The sequence below is a fragment of the Sciurus vulgaris genome, assembly GCF_902686455.1.
Source record: "Sciurus vulgaris genome assembly, chromosome: 14".
Lineage (NCBI taxonomy): Eukaryota > Metazoa > Chordata > Mammalia > Rodentia > Sciuridae > Sciurus > Sciurus vulgaris.
In genome coordinates this window covers 79439779-79459332 of record NC_136475.1, presented here as the reverse complement: position 1 = coordinate 79459332, position 19554 = coordinate 79439779, and the positions used below count along the sequence as shown (strand labels likewise).

General features: G+C 49.3%; 2 protein-coding genes across 4 annotated transcripts in view; one reads left to right on the top strand and one right to left on the bottom strand.

Moving 5' to 3' along the window:
- Nucleotides 1-13117, top strand: part of EFR3B (EFR3 homolog B) — an 80124-nt gene extending 67007 nt beyond the window's left edge. For all 3 annotated transcript variants that reach the window (XM_079110586.1, XM_079110585.1, XM_079110584.1), the window contains exons 16-23: nucleotides 1178-1309; nucleotides 2721-2788; nucleotides 3576-3703; nucleotides 4594-4685; nucleotides 7300-7348; nucleotides 7617-7723; nucleotides 8128-8177; nucleotides 8627-13117. In XM_079110586.1, the coding sequence (XP_078966712.1) occupies nucleotides 1178-1309; nucleotides 2721-2788; nucleotides 3576-3703; nucleotides 4594-4685; nucleotides 7300-7348; nucleotides 7617-7723; nucleotides 8128-8177; nucleotides 8627-8732 (732 nt within the window). In that variant the 3' untranslated portion in view covers nucleotides 8733-13117. The remainder of the gene's footprint in view (nucleotides 1-1177; nucleotides 1310-2720; nucleotides 2789-3575; nucleotides 3704-4593; nucleotides 4686-7299; nucleotides 7349-7616; nucleotides 7724-8127; nucleotides 8178-8626) is intronic.
- Nucleotides 13118-15020: 1903 nt separating this feature from the next.
- Nucleotides 15021-18144, bottom strand: POMC (proopiomelanocortin). The gene is made up of 2 exons (XM_079110144.1): nucleotides 17998-18144; nucleotides 15021-15843 (listed from the first exon to the last, which is right to left on the bottom strand). Exons 1-2 carry the CDS (start codon nucleotides 18127-18129, stop codon nucleotides 15199-15201), a joined length of 777 nt encoding a protein of 258 aa, XP_078966270.1. The 5' UTR covers nucleotides 18130-18144; the 3' UTR covers nucleotides 15021-15198.
- Nucleotides 18145-19554: the final 1410 nt, after the last annotated feature.

The following is a 19554-nucleotide window of genomic DNA, read 5'->3' as shown; positions in this document are numbered from 1 at the left end:
CCCTGACCTGGCCAAGTACTGATAAAGAAACTGAGTAGCAGTTGCTTAACAATTGTTTTGGAGCCTGGGAATTTTGTGCTCTTGGTTGGCCATTCTTCCGTGAAGCCCCCAAAGCATGGTATTGTTTGGGGCACCCCCAAGATGGCTTAATTCGTGGCAGTGATTCATCCTCAAGTTAAAGGAGACCTAGGGAACAGGGTCATTCAAACTCCCCTTATCCCTGAGTATTTCAAGTCACTCTCAGGGTCTGAGAATCCAAGGAGTCCCAAGAGGATATTCATAAGCCCTGAGTGATCCTGAAACAAACTTGTTTAGACAAACCTATTTGTCTAAAGAGCCTCTGGTTCTCAGACGTAGGTATTCTTCCAAATTGCCATGAATGCTTGTTAAAAATAAATATTCCCCAAACCAGTTTCCCAAGCCTGAAGACCAGTATATTTAACAAACTTTCTTTGCAGTTTATGACCCATGTGGAACTGGGTAGGACCTGAGACTTTCTGGGTCTCTCTGAGTGGAAGTGTACTTCCAAGGGAGTCAGGGTGGATCCTTCAGACCTCAAAGGCTGGAGCCTCCAGGTCCTGAAGCTAGACGGGCATCATATTCCTGAATCACAGCAAGCCTGGGAATTCAGTGATGGAGAGTCTTGTTAACAGCTTGGCAGTGCTAAACCCTGCAGTGTTAATCTGCAAGTGGTAAATGCTAAAATTTTCTTAATTCTTTTTTATGCTCACGAAGCAGAATTAGAATTCCTTTGCATCCCAACCCTTTGGTGACTCCCACAGCTTTCTCAATTTAACATATGAACCCAGTTTAGCAAGCCAATCTCTTTCTCCAAGAATTAACTGTAGTGAAGGAGACAGCATCCTTATGGTAGAACTGATGACGAGGATTTGGACAGTAAAGGTCACTACAGCTGTCGCTAGAGTAGGGAGTTGAGGTCCTTGCCACCATACTCTGTATTTAAGGACCTCCAGCTCATGGATTGTTCTAGAGATCATCCCCTTCAACTTTAATGAGGATGACTTTTTTTTTTACTAGGGCAGTTATGGGGAAAAGGCTGAGAAAGACTGTCGAGAGAAAGGAGCCATCTCTAAAGACTGGGGAGAGGTTGGGTGGGGGATGCAGACACCAGAGTAGTTGGTAGATAAGAACTCCAGAGGCCCGTCTGTTTCCCCAGGACGTGGCCCAGGTCAATGAGGAGAACTTGCCTGTGTACAACCGCTGTGCACTCTACGCTCTGGGCGCAGCCTACCTGAACCTCATCAGCCAGCTCACAACGGTACCTGCCTTCTGCCAGCACATCCACGAGGTTGGTGTCCTCATGATCCTGAGAGCTCAGGAAGCCCAGCTCAGGGCTTTCCAGAACCAGCTTGGACTTAATCGTATTAGTACCATTCTTGGTCTTTGGTAGTGAGGAAAGAGTCAAAGGAAGAACTAATGACAGTGAGAAGTGACATGATGTGGAGTCTCCTCCTGTCTGATGACAGAGCAGATGGGATCCAGCACAGGGATTGTCCTATACCTGCTTCCTGTTCTCTGTCCTCTCTCAACCCATGGAAGCACACACCCCTGAGATCTTATGGACAAAAGTTACTTAATAAATTTTTTTTTCACCATGAAAATTCTCTGATACCAAAAGCAGTATGAGAACAGTCAGCATCTATTAGGGATCATGCAGAGTAATACTTCAGAAGACTTTCCCATATTTGCTTCAGCCATTTCCTTTTCTTTACTTCTGCTGAAATGTTTTAAAACAAATTCCAGCTTTCTCTCTCCTTGCAATTTACATAAATCAGTCTGCATGGCTAAAAAACAAAACAAAAAAACCACAGTTTGGGCATCTGTGACTGCCATGCTGATCACATACCTAATTAAGTTTTCAAAAAAAAAAAATCCACCAGTATTATCTAATATACAGACTACAGTCAAATGCTCTCTGTGTTACACAAAGATCTTTTAAAATATGCTAGAATGTTTATAGGTAGAATGATATGATGTCCAAAATAACTTTAAAATACATTAGCAAAAGGAAATTAAACAGAACTCCAAATCTCAGCTATCCTGGGCCAGCTGAGCATGGGAAGGGGTGCCATGTCACTGGATCAGAGACCACCCCAAGGGAGTTGGACCCTCCCGGCCTCTGGGCCAATAAGAGAGTGCAAGAAGGTCAGTGCCCAGTTGTCCTCTCCACTGGAAGTCATGGACCATTGCCAGCCCACCTGCATGCCCGCCATCCCCCAACTACTCACCGTCTTAGTAATTCTCACCTTTCTTACCAAAAAGTTCCAGAAGATGCTGAGGAAGACTCAAGATGTCTCTGTCCATCAGGATTGTTGGCAGTACCCAGGTCTGGGACGTGGTGCAACCTGTGTCCCCCTTTTTTGTGTTTTAAGTAGATAGCACAGGAGTAGGACCCAGGAGCAAGACACTGCAGTTCCTTAGCAGTGCCCTGCACTTGGAGGGCACGTGATACTCTTGTGTGGTTGTGGTTGATGGCAATAGCTTAAGCAGGCCCCTCAGGCTTTAAAGGCAACTCTGAGGGTTACTGGGGATCCTGGTTTCTCTTGAGAAGCCCATCTGTAGAGTTCCCTGCAAGGAGGTGCTGAGAGGGGGTGGGCATCAAGGCTGAGACCAGGACAGCAGCAACTTCTGTTGCCTGTTCTGAGCTTCTTTGCCCTGTTGGACCAAGCTCTCATCATTTGACTCCTCCCAAATTCCAGGTGATCGAGACCAGGAAGAAGGAAGCTCCATACATGCTCCCTGAGGATGTGTTCGTAGAGAGGCCCAGGTGAGGAACACCCCTGGGATGTGGGCGAGGATTTCCCAGGCAGCTGAGTAGGGAGGTGGGCAGCCTGAGGCCAAAAGAGGCTGTACACCAGGAGGCTTGGGCTTCTGGGGAGTCCGGGGCAGAAAGTGGACCCTGCCTGTGACCTGGAAGTCCTGGGCAGTTGGATCCTATTACATTACAGGGGTCCATACCCCAAGCAGGCAATGGTGGCAGGCTGCTGTGTTGTGCTACAGAGGACTTGATGTGACCTCTGGGAGCTTTGACCAAACCCATGGGAAAAGTGTCCTGCAGGAGTCATTCCTGACAGCACTCTGCCATCAATCCAAGTGACATTCAGAGACCACAGACTGTGCTGAGGATCATTATAGTTTCAGCATCAGACAAACTCAAGGGAAAGATACTTTGAAAAAAACAAGGTGTCCAACAAGAGGACATAGTTTTACAAACTACAGTCCGTCCATGCAGTGAGCAAGTGGTAAATAATGACAATGATGATTTGGAAGAACATTTAATGGGAAAAATTCACTACATAAAACATGAATAAAACATTTCAGAACAATGCATTGGGAAAGGAGACATTCATGTGGGGGCACAAATCTATGTAACTGAAGGATTCTGCACAAACGTAAATAGTAGTTATCTCTGGAATTGGGACTGTAGGTGTTTTTCTCTTTTGTTCTGTTCATTACACATAACAAACATGTTACTTTTAGTACAAGGAATTTGTTGGGGAGTCACTCTGGTTACCCTGAGTTCTACCTTGCCTCTCCCCTCCTTCATCATCCAGGCTGTCTCAAAATCTTGATGGTGTGGTCATCGAGTTCCTCTTCCGCCAGAGCAAAATCAGTGAAGTCCTGGGGGGCAGTGGCTACAATTCAGACAGGCTCTGCCTGCCCTACATCCCTCAGCTGACAGGTACGAGCTGTGTGCAGTGACTCTCAAGTTTGCCTCTTCTTTTTCTTGGCCATGTAAGGACCTGAGTGTAAGGGACTTGTGAGCTCTTTGATTACCTTTGGTGACATCCAGCTTGCAGAGCACCAGCTGCCAACAGCACCTGCAGCTGTCATCTGTAGGGTATACAGAATCACTCTTGTTGCACAAGAGTCAAAAGACACAACAGAATTTCCCTGCCTTTCCTTTTCAGTACAGGAGTCTAGGAAGCAACTGGCCCATGTATTAAAAAGCCTGGCCTGTGGATGTGAGTCCAGCTATTGTCCTGGAAAGAGCACGCACAGGCTATGGAACCAGAGACCAATTTGAGATTTCCATGCAACTTCCTGACTTAAAAATCTTAAACAAGGGGTTGGGGAGATAGCTCAATTGGTAGAGTCCTTGCCTTGTATGCACAAGGCCCTGGGTTCAATCCCCAGCACCACCAAATTAAAAAAAAAAAAAAAATCTTAGACAAGTCTCCAGGCATTGCCGAGCTTTGGTTTCCTTGACTGTGAAATGCCTCGGAGAGGATCAGTGGGAGAAGCCTGTGAGACAGTGACGGCAGATGCACTTAGCACACCCTCCAGATGACAGCTGCAGGTGCTGTTGGCAGCTGGTGCTAGGCAGGCTGGGTGTGTCTTCCCGTCATAGCTGCATCTTCGTTTTCATCAGTGTCTGCAGAATCTTAACCCAGTGCAGCAAACAGATGGGCGGGGAAGGCTGTCAGCTATTGGAGGCTTCTGTAAGCTCCAGGTGGAGCCTCAGTGTGAGCCACAGAGGACTGTGGACCAAGCAAAGGCTGATGGGACCAGGGTCTCAATCCTGGCCCTCCAAGAGCTGGAAACTCCAGCTTAAGGACTTTTCTTTTCCAGATGAGGATCGCTTATCCAAGAGAAAGAGCATCGGAGAGACCATTTCCCTGCAGGTGGAAGTGGAATCAAGGAACAGTCCAGAGAAGGAGGAGGTGAGTGCCCTTGTTACTGTCCTAGTGAAGCTTCTGGACACCCTGCACCAGCTCCGCTCAATGGCACGACACACTGAAGCTTAAACAGAATTTATTTTCTCAGTGAATTCATTTTCTTACCATCTGAAAAACTTATCAGTGTCCCCCACTCCCATGAGAGTGTCACAGAAAGCGCTCTGGTCATCACTTCGTACTCACGATAGGGGCATGTGGGCTCCATGTTGGAAGTGAGAGGCTCAGCAAAGAGACGAGGGTGAACATAGCTTTCATAGTGTGTCTTCCAGATATACCAGTCGTTTTTAAGACATTTTTAAAGCAGTTTTAAGTTCAAATCAAATGTAAGACATACAGCAAATGAAAGAGCATACAGACATATCCCATATACTTACAGCTTTCTGGGCTAGAACTTGCATTCTTTCTTACTAAAATTATTTAAAAGACTCCCATAGCACTTACATTTGACAATTTTTTCTTGAGAGGGAATTTCTAGGTCAGATTTTTAAACCCAATTATAATTCCATCTAGAAACAAGTTTTAGCCCAATTCCAAATTAAGGCAATTTTCAAAACTCAACATTTTCAGAAAATTTTAAGCTTTCCACAAAAATACATAACCTTCCAACATCCACGCCAGAGGGGCGCCTGCCTTACAGGTGATTGCCCTACACTGACACATCATCATCAGCCAAGATCCATGGTTTACATTAGGGTTCCTCTTGGTAGTGTCCATTCTGTGGGTTTGCCGTGTGCCTACCGTTTCAGTATCCTACAGGCACTAATATCCTATTTGTAATCCCCAAGATCAGCCTCCTCTAACCATGCCCTCAACTACTGAGCAGACCTCCAGTTCAGGGCTTTCAAAACTTGTCTGGAACCTTCCCAGGGAAGGCAGCAAGCTCTGAATTAGGCCAATTTGACAACAAAATTGAGGAGGTGGGGTCCTCAGGTGGTCCTCTGAACCCTTCCTGCTGTAAGACTGGGAACCTCCAGGGTTTCAGCCCCAGGGTTGGTTGGCTGCTGTCTCCCACTGTGGAAATGATTCTCCCTTTCCAAGACCCTCAAGGAATTGATGAGTTAAGTGGAGCAGAAGGAGGAGGAGAAATGGTTACCTGGCTACACAGCCACCTTACCAGTTGCCTTTTGAGGAGGCTGGTGTATCTAGGCTAGTTTGGTCAAATCCCAGTATTGGCGCTTGGCATTCGGAGACATTTATAATCTGAGCTGGTGCTGCCATGTCATTTTATCCCACCCACTGTCCCTAGCCTACCTCCACACCATCCCAGCCTGGTAAGACAGCTCTCAGTCTCCCCCACGCTGTACGCCATGGGTTTGCTAGTGCACAAAGCCACACAGGACTCACCTTCCTCTCCTCGCCCGCGTGCCTTAGCACCTGTGAGCTACCTGTTCTTCGGTGCTCATCTCCAGTTCCATTTCTTCCATTTACTCCTCTCTACCCGCTCTTGCCCAGTGAGTTTCTTTTCTCTGACCACACCTAGCGCCCTGCACGTGAGTATCTGACACTGGACAGTGCTGACCATGCATATGTGGATGTGCAGAGGATGAATCCTCAGAGCAAATTGCAGTTCAGCATGTAATTCCAATGCTGGAAGTTTTTCTGGTTTCTATTGAGAGACCCACTTAGAGCCCTGCATGTGATTGGCACTCATTTAATATTTGTTGAATAACTTTGTTCCATAGCCACACTTCCGTCCTTTCCACTCCAACAAGCATTTACTGGATGCCAAATAAATTTTTAAAAAATGCAGCTCAATGAATTTTCGCAAAGTAAATGTACCCATGTCATCACACCCAGATCAGGGAATAGAACGTGATCATTGTCCAAGGGCCCTGCGCCCTCTCTCTGCCATCCCTCCCCCTTGCCTGACTTGGTCACTCCTTGAACTTCGTGCCAATGATATAATTTTCCTCCGTGTCTGATTCTTTCACATACTTGTGTTTAAGTGATGGAACATAAGGAAGTCACAGGTCTTGCCTCAAGCGGTTCATAGTCTGGTGGGGCATTTCTGAAACTCAGTCCAAGCTCCTTCACTGTTTTCTGCATCTGACTCAGACCACACATCCTTGGAGTTCCCTTCTTTGGGTTTTATTTTTCATAGACTCTGCAGAAGGCTAAAGTCCTGTGACCCCATGTCCTTGAACCAGCCTCTTCAGTGAAGGTCCACCAATATTAAAACTCTGCTCACTTCAATAGATAATTTAATATCATTAAATCTTCAAAAATGTCATTCAGTTTTTAAAATTGACATTTGAGACTATGCTTGCCAACTGTCTCGTCTTTATTCCAATATTTTCTGTTATTCTCTGAAGATTTTTTTAAAATTGCATGGTATTTTCCTCCCCCAGAACTTGATGGGACAGGCTTGGGCGAGAGGCCGGGGCAGAGAGCCTTTTAGATGAGGAATTAGTTTCCTCGCCCTCTCTTGCTCTCCTCCATGACCACTCAGGGGGCCTCAGAGACCCTGGAGAATGGGCAGGGGGAGTGGGTATCCCCTGGAACATTCTTCTAAGAAGCAAAGGGGCTGCCAGATAGCCAAGAGGCCAGGGCGCCCTTTTCCTATCCACTTTTCTGAGCATCTCGGTTCCCTCTCCTTTAGCGAGTGCCGGCCGAGGAGATTACCTATGAGACCCTGAAGAAGGCCATAGGTAAGTTAGGGGCCCTAGCAACTGTGGTTAGAGGGGAGGGTGGGGCTGGCTTCCCCAACTGAGTCCCTCTCTGCTGTGACTCAGCACTGCCCTGAAGGCAGAGGCTGTTGCCCACTCCCCAGCAGTCAGCGGGCAGAGCTCAAGCAGCAATCATGGCCAGCACCCCTGCACCCAGGAGTCCACACCCTGCACCCTGTCCACCTCCTCAAGCCCTACTGCTTCCTCAGTGGTGAGGAGGACTGGGCACTAACCCTGCTCTCTGTGGCAGTGGACAGTGTAGCAGTGGAGGAACAGGAGCGTGAGCGGCGGCGACAGGTGGTGGAGAAATTCCAGAAGGCGCCCTTCGAGGAGATTGCAGCCCACTGTGGGGCGCGGGTAAGCCTGGCATCACATGCCTCAAGGGCTCGGGGTCAAGGCCCAGGTTCTGGACAAATGTGAGTGAAGAAAGGAGCTGCCACTAATTGTGACTCTCCTGTCATGCCCAGCAGTCCCTACTACCTTACTTTGGGGGCGGGCAATGACCTTGAACTCAAGAACTGCCTGCCAAAGGCCTCCCTGCTATTCCTGGACATCTGTCCTGCCCTTAGCCAGCCTTTGACAGTGGCTCTCCCCACTCTGAATCTGCAGTCAGGGCCCAACAGGCAATTCACACCTGATTGTCCTCCTTTGGCTGTGCTTCCCAGCCTCTCCAGGACGTCCTCAAGATGGGTGGGTGGGCTGTGAGTCAGCTGGGAGGGGCCTGGGAGCCCCCAGCTCACTCCCGCTCTGTTTGTGCCCAGGCATCACTGCTGCAGAGCAAACTCAACCAGATCTTTGAAATCACCATTCGGTAAGTAGCACTTCTGGGCAGGGGACCCCTACCCTGTGCCCTCAGCATCAGGGCCCTCATCCTGAGTCCTCGTAACACTTGACCTTCAGTCTTTCCACAAACCACAATCTCTATTCCCAGGGCTGGAGTCAGCCACCAACTCTCCCTAGACAAGGAAACTGAGATCAGAAAGGGAAAGAAGCTGGCTGAGGGAGGCCTGGAAGGACCAGGAATCCCTGTGTCCCAGGCTGGTATTTAATTTCTAAAGCAGTGGTATCACTGTAGATTCTTCCAGGGACTTGACTAAGTTCTAGACTCTGGAACAACTTGAAAACCTGGGGCCCCAGGAAGTGACAAATTCTCTGGTCCCTGGGCAAAAAGAAACCCAAATCAGCTGCTATGTTTAGCTGCCCAGGGATAGCACTCCAGAATTCCCACTTCACGATTTTCTCCTTCCTGTGTTCCCTCAGGCCCCCTCCGAGCCCCTCAGGAACCATCACTGCAGCCTACGGCCAGCCACAAAACCACTCCATCCCTGTCTATGAGATGAAGTTTCCCGATCTGTGCGTATACTGAATTCCAAGAGATGGAGCCCCTCAGAGGAACAGGGTCTGAGGGACGGGCTCACCTTCACACCCACCCCTACCTTGCAGAAATGTAGCTGGGATCTCCGAGAAACAGTCACCTTGGATGGCGACCGGCTAAGCAAAGGTGGCGCCTCTGGGCCTTCTCTGGTCCTTTATGGCCCTCCTGCCTCTGCCTTGTCTTCCCTGAGGGAGACCCAGCCACCTGCCCCTCTGGGGCCAATAAGCATCTCACCTGCACCTTTTGTCTTCTCTTTTGTGTCAGCCAGGGACAGAGAATCATGGGGGTGTCTGCAGAGAAAAGCTGAGAAGTCTGGAAAGTTCCTTCTGTGTTGGGGGGGTGGGGTAAAGGGCTTCTACTGGGGCTGTGTCTGTGGGAGCACATCTCATCTCCTGAGGAGAGAAGTAGGTGAAGACTTGGTTGGTCCAAGGAGGCCATCTACAGCTGGCACTGGGAAGAACCAAGGAATGCTCCCCTTGTAAAGAAGTGACAGTGTCAGAGGTGGAAGATGGTGGCAGTTATCCCGAGCCGCCTTCTTCCTCCTCTACTCAAGTCCTGAGTGTGTTCCATGCTCTTGTCCACCCTTCAGCTGTCTGTGTTTCTTTCTACTGTAAATGAATATGGAGCCCTTCCAGGGTGAAGACACCCTAGGGGCAGCGAAGGTAGAGGGAAGGGCAGGCAGGCCTGGCCATAGCAGGGCTGGTTCTCCCAGACTGGGCAGTGGGCGCTAGCAAGGACCTGCCTTCTATCTTGGACAGACAAGCAGGGCAAGTCCTGCCCCTGTGTAGCATCTTCTCACCTCCTCCTTTTCCTTGGAGGGGGCTTGTGCTGGCCCTCCTGTGGTTCTCTCTTCTGAATGTTTCTCTGAGTTAGTCACATTCTCTCTTTGATATCTTTCTTCCAAGGATCCCAAGACATTTTCACAGCCTCTGGGTTGAGGGAAAGCAGAACAAGGGAGTCTGATTCTTAATGACTCAAAAAAGGGAAGGAAGTGCAGGGGCCAGAGGCCCCTGCTGCCTTCCCTGGAAGAGGCTCCCAGCCTGGACCTGGGAAGGAGTGATGGGGAATGGGACAAGTGGCACTTTGGGGCTCAAGGATGTACAAAATCAACCTTTGGGATATTCCATTTGAGCATAGAGGAATCTGGTACCTAACATTAGAATGATTTCTTCACTCTCTACACGAAGTCGGGGACATCAATGTCAACTGACCTTGCCTGTGTCTTGGGGAGAAATGGTAGAGACCCCGTTGGGTTCTGGGACTCATTTTTCCCAAGGTTTGCCTGCCTGTCCCTGTATGACATGCATGTTCAGAGCCAGGCAGGGTGTAAAGGAGGCCACTTGCTGCTTTCTCTCCTGTCAGCGCTTCCCTGTCCCTCCTCCAGGTACCTTTATGCCTCCTGGAGTGCTCTTGGCAGATTCTCACCTGGGTCTCCTCCACCGCAGCACCCCATGGTCCAAAATAGCCCTTTCCTTTTATTACAGTCAAACTTCCCATGGCTCTTCAGAACTGATTCAATTCACTATAAGGTGCGAATAGTCTAATGATCCCTCCCTGGAGAATTTGCTTTTTAAAGAGAGGAAGGGAGAATAGATTTATTGGGCTAAAGGAATCACTATTTAGGGTATAATTTTAGGCAGTGTGGCATAGGGTCAGAAGGGGGCTGTTTCTGCTGAGGGGAGGGCAGGGTGCCCTCAGATCACACCCCTGTGCATGGCCTTGTGTAGATACACAGTGAGAACCTGCTCATTAGGACAGAAGGGTACTTATTGCAAAATTGGGAGAAACTTAGCACAGGCAATTTCCCATGGTGTGAGCAGTAAACGTTGTGATGGGGCTGCTGGACCCTCATCCCTGTAGTCTCCACACTGTGGATGCAGCTTTTCCCCATGGCCACCACCCCTATGCTGTGGGCACGTGACTTCTGCATGGCCTGCATGATCTCAGGCCCTGGGGGTGAGGCTTCTGTTACCCCATGGCTTTTTGACTCAGTTCTGTGACTTTTGGCTTATGATCAACCCAACTTTGCAAGCATGAACTTAGATTACTCTTTAATATCTCTTTATTAAGAAACCAAGTTTAAAATAACTTTAAATAAACAAGTTTAACTTTAACATAAAAAAAAAAGACAACCTTTGGAAGAAACATTAAAGAAAACCTAAACCTTGAGCCACAAACATGTCTTTCCTCACCAGCTCTTCCCATCTTTTAGACCCTCTGTTTCTTTCTTTCCTCTCATGCAACACTAGGGTCCACCCCATGGCAGTTTCTCCTGAGCAATTTGTCCTGGTTCTGAGACTCGGGAGTCATTTCCTTGGAGTTTCTTTCTAGAACCAGTTTTGGAACCAGAGACCTGTAGGTCTGTCCCTCACCCACCTCCAGAGAACAGGAAAAGCAAAAAGGCACAGGGTTTCCATTCTGAAGAGACACTTTTGCTGTCCCATCTTCATTGAGCCATGGCAGGTTTTTCTTTACACCATGGCTGCTTAGCAAAGATGTGCTCTTTTTGGAGAGCTAGCCATTTCTTGTGTCTCCTCTTAGTTTTTGTTAATACTCAGTGGAGTATTAGTTTGCCTGCTGATATGGAATAGAATCTGGATCCTGGTCAAGTATGCCTTAGAACCAGAGAGTTCAAGGTGAATGCTAACTTAGACAAAAATTTAATGAATGTAGAAGTGTCCATCACTGCATGACAAGGCCTGGGAAAGAGGCAAAGCAGAGCTGGGCAGGGTCTAGGAGGAGGAACCTGGTGCCTTGGCTTAGTGTGCCGGCACCTGCCTTTCAGGCCCTCTGGCATCTGGCAGTACGATCTCATGCCCCCTTTTGCTATCCTCTCTCATTTGAGCTTGAATCAAGAGAAAGCAGCAAACTCATTCAATCCAGCTGCCCCAAATGCTGCTGAGAACTCTAACTTTGTAGCCAAGGGATAACATGGTTGTCATCTGCTGGTAGAAATTAATAGGCATGAACGTATTTGAGATTTGGAAGTTCTGTTAATTTGGTTGAGTCATAAAAGCACAAGGAGCAGATGAGCAGAAATCACGTGTGTATTCCTAGGGTACCTTCTGTTTTCCTTGCCCTGGGATCTCCGTGCCCTGGGCCTGTTCCCGTTTTCCTCTCTGAAGTCTAGAAATAAGTGGTTTCTTAACTCCTAACTGGCCTCCTCAATAGAGAAGGAACCCAAGCAGGTCAGGAGAAGAACCAGAAAAGTCCTCAGATACTCCCCTCTGTTCAGTGCTCCACCCATGCACAAATCAAGTGGATAAGCAGGAAAAATGGGGCCTGGGCCAACAAATGTACTCAAAGGAACCCAGTGTCACACGGGCTGCTCTTTGCCTGGGTCCCACAGGACATATTGTAAACTGGAGTAAGAGTCAGAACAGTCTTAAGCTTCCTTTAATTGGCAGACCTCTGAGCTTGGGGGCCCTGGTTCATGAGGTCTTCCAGCTGCCATTCTGCTGTCCCCAGGCCTTCCAACCTGGTTACGAAAAGTGCTGTTGAAAAGTAAGACTACTTTTCCCAGTTCCTCCTCATGGCCAGAAAATGGCAGCTGGGCAGTTTAGTGCTATGTTTAAAGGTGTGCAGGGGGGCTGTCTCATCAAGACAGGCCATGCCTGCTTCCTGTGTCCCTGAGCCCTGGCAGGCTGGTCATTCTGAAACAAGACATTGCTTACATCTGGGGAGAATGCTCAGGGCCTCTTCATCCCATTGGCCCTGAAAATCTTCTGGTTACTGTGCCCTTAACCCCAAACTCGATGTAGGTCTGAAGACTGCAGAAGGAGATTCATGGTGGGCTTTGTCCTGAAGCCTGGCTAGCTGCAGAAGTGGTAAGAAGGAGCCACCAGGCAGTGGGAAGGGCTTTGTGGCCAGAAGGCAGTTTTCTGTGCTCTCTTTGGTCACCAACCTGATAGTCCATGGCTTCTTTCCTCCAGGGGACCACAGCTGCCCAAGCCCACCACCTTGCCCTTTCTTGCTATTCCTCTATGACTGTGGATCCAGGCATGTGGAGCACAGAGTTGTAAATCCACAAATGCTGCAGCCTGTACATTGTAATATTTGTGTCCATTTAGACCTTCACCACCTGGCTGAGTGTGTGTGCCCATGTGTGCATGTGTGTAATGTAGTTCTTAGTTGATAATATATGTATATAACAGCTGACATATTTATATGTGAGTGCAGAATTAGTGCCTGTGGCAGTTTTCTGTATTTTAAATTTGTTGAATCAAATTAGTTTTATTTTAGGGAAAGGCGAAAAGGGGGATGAGGGGGAGCATAGGAAGGATTCTTAGCAAAATCATTCTTTAGGATTATTAGTTGCCATTTCCCAATGAACCTTCATGATGCCCTTTTTCAAATAAATGTTAATGTTGTCACTACCTAGCTGTCTGTTTGATTTCTTTAAGGAAAATGGTTTTATGGGGATAAAAACAGAATCTGAAAATACCAACTATGTACCACTGACATTTAGGCACACCCCACACACATGCTGACCCTTATTTTGCCTGTCTCAGCAGGAAGGAGGTAGGGGAAATGATGCTACCAAGATGGAAACCTGAGGCCAGGATTCCCAGCATAGATGCATCCTCAGTTACTGGGCTCAGGTCATTCTTCAATCTAGTTCATTTCTTATAACCCTCATTGAAGGAGACCTTTTCTTAATTTAATTTCCTAACTCTCCTCATAGCAGGGCTTCCCAGGGGCAGTTCCCATTTTCTTCCATTGTGGACTTCCAGAGCATCAACCATGGGGGTTTTTGTGTAAGTGCTATGTACAAATGTTTCCCAGCTGGCTTTGATGCATACTGTCCACTGGTGTGCCAAATGCAAGTGACAGGCATGCATGCAGCTCTGTAGTTACCTGTGAATCTCTTGGGCATTGTAAATGTGTGGCTGCAAACCTGTGGCCCCAGCGTTGTGAGAATGCCACAGGGAGATTGAAAAGAACATAACACACAACATCTGCCCTGAAGAGCTGGTTTCCCTGAGAGGAAGGAACAAGACATACAGACAGCAAGTAACTTGCCATTCGAGCCAGAGAGCATCCCCTCCAGTGTGGGGGGAATTGGCTGCAGAAACCCTGGAAATGAGGAGTAGCTGGAAGAGATCAGATTGCCCAGCAGAGCTGGACTTGAGCCTGGGTTCATGTTGAAAAAAAAGGCAGCATTGAAAATGGAGGTCTGGATGCAGTAGCACATGCCTGTAATCCCAGCAGCTATGGAGGGAGGATTGTGAGTTCAAAGCCAGTCTCAGCAAAAGTGAGGTGATAAGCAACTCAGTGAGACCCTGTCTCTAAATAAAATACAAAATAGGGCTGTGGGTGTGGCTCAGTGGTCAAGTGCCCCCAAGTTCAATACCCAGTACCAAAAAAAAAAAAAAAAAAAAAAAAAAAGGGATGGGTGGGTGGGGATGGGAAGCAGGGTCCAGGTAGTGACGAAAGATGCCAGAGGAACAAGGAGAAGACTAGTAGGCATGAGGAAGAGCCTTCAGGGAAACAGGCTTGGTAGGAAAGTGAGCCTGGTTAACAAGGGCCCTGGTTAACAAGTTGGTTAGGATGCTATTTAGTCAGGGCTCGAGTGGAGAGGATTGAGAATGAAGGGCTGCAACCAGGCAACATGGGAATGAGGAGCTTGGCCAGAATCAATGGGGAAACAGGGATCTCAAGGTTTGAACCTAAGGGACTGGAAGAGGCATCTGCACATCATGTTGTATTTAAATAGATATTTCCATGAGTATGTGTGTAAGAGGGTGAGAGCATGTGTTTGGGAACAGCTGTGAATAAATTGGAACTCACACCAATTCTCAGCCCTCATGTTAAGAAGGGAGCAGTAGCGAAAGAATTGAATTTTGAAGTTGCCTAAGGGACTTGCCCAAGGTCACACAAGTAGCAAAGGGCACAAGTCACACCCAATTCCAGAAAGGCATGACCACAGCTTCCCACTTGACAGTCCAGAGAGCCCTCCCATTGATGAGTGGGCCTCACCAGGTTCCTGCCTGGCTCCCTAAGTCCCGGTGGTCACTCTTGTAGGAATTCTGACTTTTGGCTCATCTTCACTTAATGCAGGAGGGTGAAAAATGTAGCCATCTGCGGAACACTGGACGGAAAGCCACCCTGAATCATCCAAACTATTTGGTCCCCAGAAGACCCATGGGTCGAGGGCGTACATCGTCTTCCATTTTACCTCCGATTAATGACCACTTGGTCACACGGAAACCACTGTTTCTCTTCCAGTATATGATTCTTTGTATTTTAATTCTATTCACACCAAGTCAGAGACGGCTGTGAAATTTGAAAGGCTTTATTTCCTAACTACAGACAGCTTTAAGGGGCTGAATGTCTGCCATCACCACCGCCCGGCGAGAAGCTCGCCCAGGCTGCGAAGTGGCAGGAGGGCAGGCGAGCCCAGGGGGCCTCAGGGTGGGCTTCCCGAGGAGAGAAGGCCCTGGGCCCCGCTGCGCCCTCACTGGCCCTTCTTGTGGGCGTTCTTGATGATGGCGTTCTTGAACAGCGTCACCAGGGGCGTCTGGCTCTTCTCCGAGGTCATGAAGCCGCCATAGCGCTTGTCCTTGGGCGGGCTGCCCCAGCGGAAGTGCTCCATGCGATAGGGCCCGTCGTCCTTCTTGTCGGCCGCCGCCGCCTCGGCTGCGGGCACCAGGCCGTAGTCCAGGTCTGCGAGGGCCGCCTCGGGCTGCCGGCCGGCCAGCTCCCTCTTGAACTCGAGCGGGAAGGACTCGGCCGACTCGTCCTCCGCGCCGTTGGGGTACACCTTCACCGGGCGCCGCTTCTTGCCCACCGGCTTGCCCCAGCGGAAGTGCTCCATGGAGTAGGAGCGCTTGCCCTCGCGCGGGCCCGGCTCGGCGCCATCGTCGCGGAACTCGGGGCCGCCGGCGGGCAGCACCACGCCAACCTCGCCCGCCGCGACCTCCTCCTCGCGCTTCTGCCCCGCGCCGCCGCCGCTGCTGCCGTTCCGGCGGCCGAACCGGTCCCAGCGGAAGTGGCCCATGACGTACTTCCGGGGGTTCTCGGTCAGCGGCTGCTCGTCGCCGTTGCCGGGGAACACGGGCGTCTCCGCCGAGAGATCGGGCTCGCAGGCCCGGATGCACTCCTGAGGGAGAGCGCGGCGCGTGAGGGGAGCGGGCCCTGCTGCCGCCGCCCTCGGGGATGGGGCGGGACAGCGCGCCATGTTTCGCCTCGAGGCCGCCTGCCCTCCTGGCACTCGGGGACATCTTCTCAGACTCACCCCGCAGCCCTCACTTGGGGACATCTTCTCAGACTCACCCCGCAGCCCTCACTCGGGGACATCTTCTCAGACTCACCCCGCAGCCCTCACTTGGGGACATCTTCTCAGACTCACCCCGCAGCCCTCACTCGGGTACATCTTCTCAGACACCCCGCAGCCCTCACTTGGGGACATCGTCTCAGACTCACCCCGCAGCCCTCCCGCACTCGGGGACATCCTCATCCCGCTCGCGGCCCTTTGGTCCTCTTGCATACTTGCAACTTTAGCAAACACCCACCCCAATTCACCCTGTCCTACTGAAGGAATGAGGAACCCACCATGCGCACCCCGAGTTGCATACCCCGTGGTTCACAGTCCCTGTCCTCTCCTGTCTTTCGTACCATTATACCCCTGATATCTAGGAATTGCTGCAAAAAAGGCAGATGGGTGGTAACCGGTGGCACCTAATGAGTATTGAGTAAATAGATGTTGTTCAGTTCAAGACCAGGAGGGGCATGGGGCTGAAATTTGGGGATCTCTCCAGGTGATAGAAGTCTGATTTTCAGCAATGCCTTATTCTTACCCCTGTGGGCTGCAAATTACTTTTTGCCCCTCCCAGCCCTATCCCTGCCCTGTGTCTCAAAACTTTTCTGCACCCACTTGGTCTTTTTCTTTGATTCTTTTGAGTCTTCTTAACTCCTCTGGCCATACCTTCTCCCCAGCCTGTAGTCTTTGGAACATAATGGTTCATTTTCCTGTCACCTCATTCTGAGTGGAAGGAGGGATGGAAAGTCAGGATTATTTCCATGCACATGTCACAAGCTGGTGTCTCTGCTCCCTATCCTTGAAGGACTCAGTTGTACATGTTTGCTGAGGGAAATGACCCATAGGCTGCAGTCTGGAGTTTTCTAGCTACTTGGAAACTGCAGAGTAGAAAACAGAAGGATTCCAACCACTCTGTGAAGTTGAGAATTTTCTACTCGAGGGATTTAGAATTATAACACTACAGAATGTAAAGAGCAGACAATAAGAAGGACCTAATTTAAACTCCATTCCCCTGCGCAGATAACAGAAGGCTCAGAGAGATGGAAGGAACTGGTCACCACCACCCCCAACACACACACACTCATTGGTGACAGAAGTGGGACTAGAACCCATGGACTCTGACGGTCCAGTGCTCCCACTCTGGTGAGTTCTCAACAGGAGAGGCCATGTAGTGGTGTCTTGGGCCTCTCTGAACTGGAAATCACAGAATACCCCAAGCTCTTGTTTCTGCCTTGTAGATGAAACCTGCTTTGTGTCTGAGGAAATCTCTTCCTTCACCCTAGCTCAGCTTCCCACTGACAAGAAGCATAGGATGTAGTAATGGAACTTCCACCCTCACTTGGCAGGTGCTAGATGTGTGTGTATGAGCACGCACACACACACATACACACACACACACCCCACTGTGGTGACCTGGAGGAAGCTCCATTCTGGCACAACATCCTTTACATTTCTGGAAAGACTGCAGAGGAACTTGGCAGATGAGTTCTCCAGAATCATAAGATATTCGGCACCAGTTACCGAAAAACCAGTTACTTTGGTTTTTCCTTCTCCCTCTACAGATGTTTTGTGGAAATACCTAGCTGGCTTTGTTACTGGTAGTAGATAAGAGGAAAAGAAATATGGAGTAAAAATGATGAGGATATTTTATAAGGAATAATTTGAGAGCCAAAAGATTGAAGATATAGGATCAGCTGAGAGAGCAATTATTATAACACTATCTCTGAATAGATTAAATGGTCTGGGGTCTCCACAGAAAACAGGGCAAGGAGTAAGGTTAATCAAGCAGAAATATGGTCCTGATCCCCCTCCCTGAATCTGCTTCCTCCTCCGTTGGCTCAATCCCGACTTCACAGCAAAGTTCTGCTCCTGCCCTGGGTCGAATCACCCCAATCAATGGAAGTGAAATTTCCTCTTCCCCACGTCCCTTTCTTTTGAGCTGTCCCAGCCCCAGTCCCATCTGATGCCCAGCGGTGGCATCCAAGGCCCACATACCAGCAGGTTGCTTTCCGTGGTGAGGTCCTGACACTGGCTGCTCTCCAGACACCAGCCACGCACTTCCATGGAGGCCTGAAGCATCAAGACCAGCAGTAGGGCCCCCGAGCGGCTATAGCACGATCTCGGCATCTCCCAGGTGGCCAGCTGAGCTCTGCAGAGGCAAACAAGATTGGAGGGACCCCTGCAAGGAGTAGAACAATGTTGGCCACTTACCAGGAAGGACTGCGAGCCAAAATTAACAACACTCGCTTGTGGAGTCCAAGGCTTTTTGAGGACAGGAGCAGTGCTGAGAAGAAGGGAGATGTGCAAGGTGGAGCGGTGACAGGGAGCGGGAGGAGGACCTGGGAGACTGCGGGCAGCTTCATTTCCTCTTAAAACCTGACCCCTTAAAGAGGTTAGGGCTGCAAGGCGTTTTGGAAATCACCTAGTCCAGCCCCTCACTTGAAGGAGGGGGAAATTAAGGCTCAAGAGAGACAAGATGAGGCTAAGTTCTCCTGGTTCCAGCACAGAGCTTGCTTATTTCACTGCCCGCATGAAGCCAGATTTCTACCACTCTAAATACAGTGGCTAGGAATAACACGAGAAAGATAAAGGACTCCAAAATTCCTGCCCAGGACGATCATTTCCCCTCCTCCTCCACCAGAATCCTCGTTTCTCTGAAATTCTGCTTCCAATGAATATTAGGTTTGCATAAAGACAAAATTCCTGGACCATTTGGTCAAGACCTTAGGCAATCCAACTGATGTCCTTTATACAAGTCACTCGGGTGATCACCATTTCCCAGACAGATTTTGTTTAAAAGTCAATTCTCTTAAAACTGACTCATCTTTTGAACACATTCCTCATCAGGTCTCTTGTTCTCTGGGTCTCTCAGATGTGGTCTGAAGTAGCTGGACATGAAAAGGATGTAGATGATGAGGAGAAAAAGGACAGACAGATTGGAAGGGAGGTACCTCCAGTGTGAACAGCCACTAAAGGTACTTCTTGAGAGTCCAGGGAGTACCTTTGGCCCATCTGGGTTCAAGAGGTCATGATGCAGCACAGATGCACCACACATGCATGCACCACAGTGCCTTTGGCCCCCAGTGCCAAGCCCTTTCCCTGGCACCATTAGCTCTCATGCTGCCATATTCCCCCTCACCCAGGTGGGCCCTGAAGCTACCCCACGCTCTGTAATCAGCTCACCACCCACTCTACAATCATTTAGTGTTTCAGAAGAGCTTCCCCACCAGCTGTTAGGAAGAAATCTAATTAGATGAGAAAAGTAATTCACATTAAGGTGTGGATGACTAAGTGTCTTGTCACTTCTAATGAATATTTGCATTTTAAAATAAGTTACCTAAAAGAAATCTCTCGTTTGTAAAGTCATGGGCCAAGACTTTTTCAGAGAGGAGGCGTTGGAAGTGCAAGTCCTCTTGGCCTTCATTGTCTACTTCAGGAAGCCACTTCCTTCTCTGTGCCCCATTCCCCAAGAGCTGGGTTTTCTCTGGGATGGCGGCAGAATGGTTGCCAGACTCAGGCAGAGCATTTTCAGAATGGCCATTAGATGGCGCT